This window comes from Rosa rugosa, chromosome 2 (assembly GCF_958449725.1).
Source record: "Rosa rugosa chromosome 2, drRosRugo1.1, whole genome shotgun sequence".
Taxonomy (NCBI): Eukaryota; Viridiplantae; Streptophyta; class Magnoliopsida; order Rosales; family Rosaceae; genus Rosa; species Rosa rugosa.
This window is the reverse complement of record NC_084821.1, coordinates 10,135,132-10,142,776: the sequence shown is the minus strand read 5'-3', so window position 1 is coordinate 10,142,776 and position 7,645 is coordinate 10,135,132. Positions and strand designations below refer to the sequence as shown.

Sequence of the window (7,645 nt, the reverse complement as noted above, 5' to 3'; positions counted from 1 at the left end):
TATCTCAAATACAATGGTCGGTGACATTTGTATAATAGTGACATGCAATGTGACCTGACCAGTGACATGAAATGTTATACAGGCACTGTACTATTTCTAGAAAGCTAATTTGCTAATTTACCACGAAAGTTATTCAGAGAACATGAAAATTGGAAATACATAAATAAACAACTGAACAATAGATCCTTTGGTCAAAGACCATGCTAGGAACTAATGACTTGAAATATAATTCTTCCCATTATGCAACAACCTGATTGAAAAGCCTTATGCGGATCTGCAGAAAGAATAACAAAAGCTAAGTTTAAGTGTTGTTCCAGAAAACATGATAAGTAACTATAAAAGCTGAGACTGATTACATAAACCAGCACAAGTCATGCCATCTATGCAATGAGCGTGCAATACTAAAGACGGGTAAAAGATAAAATGTAAAGATTAATCAAAATTGCAAGAGAAATACCTCAGGAAGTTTTTTACAGAATACTGAATACAACATCCAACCGTGCATCGAGAGTGTTGTCACGCACAATCTTCCCATCTCGAGAAGCCAAGACTACACCTCCAGAACTGAAAAATGGGAAATAATCATCAGCGAGTTCTATCATTCATGTTCTTTCAATCAGAACAGAAATTGTTTGAGAAGCTATATATTAGCAAGCCAAATCAAATCTTGTCCTAAATGTAAGCTGCTTCAAAAAATAATTGGAAACAAAGAGAAATGCTAGTTGCCACTCATACGGTCCTAGTTCATCGAAAAAAAAAATCATATAGTCCTAGTTCTACTATGATTGCATCTAGAAGGCCCATAACTCTGTACAAAATTAAGGCAGACCGAGAAACATACTAGGAATAATTTAAATTCTGGATGTGTTACAGCTTATTCAGGTTCCACATTACATTAGTTCTATCTCCTGTCACGAAATAGCACATTAGCTGATCAAAAACAGTTAAACACCAGCCAACTAACCAAGTATATATATGTTTTCATACAGAGAAACCCTACAGAAGGCCACTACTCATAATACAGATAAATATCCAAGCATCATAATCAACCACTGCATAGGACCATAGAAAACTAAAACATAATCACAAACGTAGACCATTTAGCTAAAAGCTTCATCTGGACTGAAAGCAACTCAATTAACCAATAAAGTGATAAGCAAAACTAGAGCTTTCTTTTAATTAGTACTTTGCACTAAATATAGCCTTCACTGTGCAATCATTTGATTGTTATCGAGTATACAATATTAGAACCAAAATATGAGCCAATAGTCTGTTATTATGAATCTATGATCAGGGCACGTGGATCCCTAACTAGTAGCCTAATATGGCTTGAATTTCATGTTGGAAAAGGATGCAAGCCATTGAATTTCAAAGGCACAGTTCCGTATATCTGTTTTCTTCCTAGCATATGCTCTTTTTCCCTGATCAAACTAATCAACTAATTACAACCCACATCCCGTGCCTACTACAAATCCAAGAGATGTGTTTTCCTATAATGCCTCTCAAAAATTAAAATTTCACATGTCAATACCACATGAAAAATTTTAAAGTATTCTAGTCTTGAGTAATTGACATCCAGTTACCTTTATGAAATGTAGTATTCTAACACAGTTCTAATCCTAGTTCAAGAATATAATCCGAGTACGAAAAGCCAAACAAACAATAAGCGAAGGTCATGTACCTGTAGAAAATCCACAATGAAGAACACATTCTGTTTAAGTTGATTGAAAGGAGGTATAACCAAAGCAGAACCAGTAAGAATAGCGTTAAGAAATTCTTGAAAGTGATCAACAAAGCTTATTGCTGTCTTGAACAACAAAACCTCCTCTCCATTCAGTGGATACAATTCTTGCATCCACAGAAACCGATTCCAAAGACCTTGTTCAGTGCCACAAACACCTTTCGGCTTCCCCGTCGAGCCCGAACTGTACATTACATAACAGAACAGCCTCTCATCCTCTTTCTCACTCTCACGCCTACACTCTCCTCCACCACTCACTGTCACAAACTCTCCACTTATGGAAAACCATAGAGAATTTCGATTGCAACTTTGCTCGAGCCAATTGGAGTCCAATTTGTACCCAAACGGAGTCTTGCAGGTGATTATTAGGTCGATTGTCGACATTGGCCAAAGCAATGACGAAGAATAGCCTCTGTTTTGGCCAGGAAGGGTCCAGAGGCAGAAACGCCTCACCGCACCTCAAACTCGAGAGCACGGAGACTATGTATTCTATCAACGGCGGCATATATAAGCCGAAAATTCAATGCAATGCAGAGGCATAGGTAGATCATTACATCATTTGAATCACTTAGTCAAGCAAAACATATGAAACTCTCGCAGACTAAAGCATATCTTCACCAATAGATCTGTAACTCATAATCATTTGATACATAAAATCAGAAAATGCGTATAATAAAAATCAAAACAGACTTGAAATTTATCGATTCGGAAATCGTAGATAGAGGCGAGAGAGCCATCGTCAATCATTTCCTCGCCGAACTGCTTCACATCTTCGCAGAGCTTCTCCACTCTCTGCCACCTGAATTCCTCGTCCCGAATCACCAACTCTGCATCAGCCACAGACGACTCCATTTCAATTTCATCGTCGCTTTGTTCGAGCCCGTCAAACATCTCGTCGGAGCTAGCACTACTAGAATAATGTCATTAGACATCGCCACTATTAAATCGGTCAGGATTGCACCTGATGTTAAAAATCGTGCTAACATCAGTTTGTGAAAAAACCGATTTCTATTGTTATTATAGACATCAGTCACCAACTAAAACGATGAGAAAAGTTTCGTTGGAAAAATTTTAAAAAACGCGGAGGGACTAAGTTGAAATTTTCAGATACGCGGGGGGACCAAAATATTCATTTCCCCAACACTTAGAATTTTTTCACTTTGTCTAAAACTTACAAACCATAATTACTAACTCTCACTTTGACTCCAGCGCGCCTCCATCTTCGCGTCGACCTCGTTCTCCAACCTGACCCGCCCCGAGCTTGTTCTCAGACCTGAGCGGCCTCAAGCTCGTTCTCCGACCACCACCAGCGTAGGTCCTCTCTCTCTTCTCCCCACCACCAATACTGATTTTCTATCCGGCGTTTCATCGTCTTTTTCTTGTGAAGAGAGAGTGACATGGGAGCGGAGAAAGCAGAGGCATCGTTGGATTCGTTGATCGCCGGGTTCAACAGTCAGATCTCAGAGCTCCAAGAGCTCGTTATTACTCGAAATAGTAAGACCCGACCTGATTACCCAATCTTAAATTTAAGAACTTTTGATACGGCTCTTATCATCTCACATATTCTTCCAATTAGTGCTCAAGCTCAGATATATGGGTTAATTTCATTTCTGGTGGCTGGAGAAAACTGAAATTAAAAAGAAATTAGGGATCATGTCTCGATTTGTTTCAAGCTTTTCAGAATGAGTCTACGGATTATATATGGTGGCAGGTAAATGGGTCTAGACTTTGTTTATAGCATGATTTTGATGTTTTGGCAGGGATTTGGGTATTTGTTTCTGGTGGCTGCAGAATATTTGGTTCAGGGCGATAGGCTACGGTAATACCACTCTAGATCTGGTTTTTCTTTTGGTATGGGTGTGGAGTGTTAACTTGTTTAAACTTTATTTTCCTGAAATTGGGATTATTGGGATAATTGACTTGAATGGACTACGGTAAAACCGATGTCTGCATTTTCCGGATCCTTCTCATCACCCACAAAGACATCGGTCGGGTTTTAGTTTCTCATCAGTTTTTGGCCAATGTCTGGGGCCATAATTCTAGTAGTGTAGTCGAACATCTCGCCGGAAATATCATTGTATTCATCGGCCGCCATGTCTTCATCGTAGGTTTTGGGATTTCTGATCAAAAATAGAGAAAAATTGAGCTCTGGGATTTTGAATATAAAGTTATAGACGTGTTTTAGGCTTTAAGGGCAGAATGTGAATCAGAAAAACTAAAAACTGACTTTTTTTAACATCACCTCATTATTCATAAGGACTAAATTAATATTATTAACAATTTATTATTGTCACGCCCCGAATTTTGAATAATCAATTCAAATCCGAAACATGAATAATAACAATTACAAATAACGTCCTTAATTTTTTTCTCACAACCAACCACACTTCACACCTCTCAATATTACAATAAACCAAATCCTCAAATTATTTATTACAGCACACTCTCACCAAATCAAATTGTAAGGCTCAAATGAGTTTAACTCACCTCACTATTACAATTGCTGTAAATCTATGACAAATACTCTAACCCGTACGATTACCGCCCTGATTCTCCTGACCTGCAGGAATTCCCGCTACACAATTTGAATAGTGTACCGGGATTGCAACAACACCAAAACCCGGTAAGCTTTTTGCAAAGCTCGTGAGTAAATAAGAATGAACGGTTGATTTATTAAATCATAATTCTTTTAACTCAAGCAAAACAACCAACCATCACAACAACCACAAAGCAATCCACAATCCCCAAAATCAGTCACTAAAATCACCACTCTAAATCACCAAAGATTTATACGGGATCTAAACTCACATCTTTCTTCTCAAAACCCCGAAAGCGTATTTATACAAATACGGTGACTGACAGACTAGAGCTCTAACTGAATCGTAGCCCATCACCTGGCCTAGGTTGTGGCATCCGACATGATTGTCAATATCGTAGTTCATCAACATAGGTTAGAACATCCGATACACATACTCAACTTAGCTCATCACCCAATAAGGGTTGGGGCGTCTCTTACACTCGACCAATCGTAGCCCATCATCCACCTATTATTAGAGCATCCGATTCCCCCATACTGGTCACTATGTTGACCCTAAACTCAACCAATCGTAGCCCATCATCCACCTAGTATTAGAGCTTCTGATTCCCCCATACTGGTCACTATGTTGACCCTAAAACCAAAATCGAGTACAATAATATTCTTTCACACAATAGGATCAATAATTCCATGATACGTACTATTATTGTATATATATGTACTCAAAATACAACTCCAAAAATCACCAATCCATACTCAATCATATCATCACTCAATACCACGTCATCCATAAATTTCCAATATAATTTCACCAATCACTATCATCATAAAAGAATATGGTAATTCATGTTTTCGATTTCACATAAATTAAATCATTATAAAATCACACATCTCCATGTCATACCATTCCATATATAATCACGTAAATATATATATACGTAATCATCCACTCAGGAATGACCACTAATACCAACTATAGTTCACACAAGAAAATCATGAAATTCATTTTGTATAATAGAAATCATTTTACTTACCTATGGACCGTAGTTGATCAAGTTCACATCATTTAAAACAAATATTTATTCCATAAATATTTTCACACAATGACGACAAAATAAATTAATTAAAAGTACTCGGTTCGTAATAGGAACCACGTGAGGTTTACTCACCTCGATATTCCCGCTGCGTCTTCAATTTAACACAATTCACAACCGAACTTGCTCACCCAAGTAAGACCGTCAATCACCTAATCAAACATGACCTTCACTTAGCCAATAACCCAAAAACATACTCAAACGACAATCCAACGGTCGGATTCTAAATTAAAGATGATCCAACGGTCGGATTCTAAATTATATGATGATCCAACGGTCAGATCCTCACGGATCGCCCTTAGGATCATCCTCCAAAATTATCACGAAGATCCAACGGTAGGATCTTCTTGAATCGTCCTTACTAACATCTTCACAAATTTATACAAAAATCCGACGGACGGATTCTCACGAATCGCCTCCCTAATCACTGTTTAGCAATTATACGAAGATCCAACGGTCGGATCTTCGCCCATGACCACACAAAGCCACTGGGACAGTCATAAGATCAACATATCAAAACTACAAGTCCATCGGACGGTCCGATCTTCACAGATCACAAATCGAACGATCGAAATCGATCGAAATGTAAAAATTTATAACTTAATCATACGATATCCAAAAATTGCGTATAATATATCAAAACGATTGTATTGAAATATAGAATCTAAAAATGCACAGAAACTATATTTTTGACCCCCGGAGGTGGCCGGAAAGGGCCGCCGGAGTTAGTGGCAGAGCCGCCGCCGACCACCGCCAATGGTGTCGGGGCCGGGCCGCTCCTCTTCCTCTCATCATGCTTAACAACTTTCATAACTACCATGTAAGCTGAAAATGACCGGAAGTGGTTGAAATTACCTAAAATAGTCGAGGTGGCCGGAAAATTTCCAGAATCCGGCGAAATTTGCAGAATCCGGCAAGACTTGATTTCGACGTCAAAAATTCAATTTCAGGCTTCGATTCCTTCTAGAGAGTTGTTAAGAAACTCAAGACGAACTCATTGGTTCAAGAATCACAGAAAAATATGGTCTGTAGCTCGAGATATATCGATCGAAAGCTTCGGTGGTCGGAAAAATTCCAGAATTCGGCAGGTGCTCCGATCCACGTAAAAACTTCCACAAATCGCTTCGATTCCTTCTGGATATTTGTTATGAAACTCAAGGTGAGTTCATAGGTTCAAGAATCCCACGAAACGATGGTCTAAAGCTAGAGATATCGGGATTGATAGCTCGATTTTGATTTTGATCGGGACTGGCTTCCAGCCGCCACCACAGGCCACTCCGCCGTGAAAGGTTGCTTCTGGGAGCTTCAGGAAGTTGAGATGAGCTCGAGGATGAATTTTGGAAAGGATTGATGGCCTGTAGCTCGAGTTATCACGATTGGACCCAAATCGGGGTTAAACCGAAACCGTGTTTCCGCCGCTGTTTCCGGCCGTGCAGCGGAGCAGGGCTGCCACCGGTAGCTACGCAAGATCGAGGTGAGGTTGTGGGAGGTGGTCTGGTGATGATTGGTGGCCGGTGGAGCAAGAGAGAGATTGGAGAGCGTTGCTCTGTTTCTTTCTGTGTTTTCGGACGAGAGAGAGAGAATGAGAGAGAGTGAGAGAGCTCGTGACAGAGAAAAACAAGAGAGAAGCAATTATGCTTGGGACGAAAGAGAGAGACCGAGACAGCCAAAAGGGAGAGTGAAAAACTAAAGGAAGAGGTGAAATGTTCGTATTATTCCTCCAACGAGGTTCGTATTATTCCTCCAACGAGGTTATTACAATTATGGACCTTTTTATCAAGTGGGAAACTATGTGACATTTTTATCATTTCACTCTCTAATGTGACCTTTTCCATAATTTCCCTTAAAATTAATTAGTAATAAATACTATTTAACTAATAGTAATTGGCTAAAGACTAAACAGGTTATCAAATTTCAAATATTTTAGACCATTAGATATATTACTAATCCAATAGTCCAAAATATTTAACAAAATAGGTGTATGGCAAACACCCGGATATCTAAAAAAATTGCTTTTGTTTGTTTCAATTTATCTTGATGAATTGTCTGTTGCCAACCTCCTCATCAGGAAAATAACATATGGATAGAGCTATGAAAACAAAAACAAGCCTTATTACAACACACCCACACCCAATGGAGGTTTTGTCATCTTACAAGCCATCCTGTGTTTGTTCAAATAAACATACCCACACCCGCACTGGCCACACACACAAAAAAAAAAAAAAAACAATAAAAAAAACAACAACATGCAACAATAAGGAAAAAAAGAGTACA

General features: G+C 38.8%; 1 protein-coding gene across 11 annotated transcripts; it reads right to left on the bottom strand.

The window, feature by feature from the left end:
- Positions 1 to 2,640, bottom strand: LOC133732273 (putative acyl-activating enzyme 19). 11 transcript variants are annotated; one of them, XR_009857018.1, is made up of 4 exons: positions 1,682 to 2,356; positions 842 to 908; positions 458 to 564; positions 1 to 274 (listed from the first exon to the last, which is right to left on the bottom strand). XR_009857018.1 is itself a non-coding variant. In XM_062159785.1 (3 exons), the coding sequence occupies exons 1-3, from the start codon at positions 2,630 to 2,632 to the stop codon at positions 239 to 241; spliced, it is 330 nt and encodes a 109-aa protein (XP_062015769.1). In that variant the 5' UTR covers positions 2,633 to 2,640; the 3' UTR covers positions 1 to 238. The 11 variants fall into 11 exon arrangements, 2 of the variants coding, with proteins under 2 accessions (XP_062015769.1, XP_062015768.1); XR_009857023.1 differs by having other exon boundaries at positions 458 to 556; XR_009857021.1 differs by having other exon boundaries at positions 458 to 550.
- Positions 2,641 to 7,645: the final 5,005 nt, after the last annotated feature.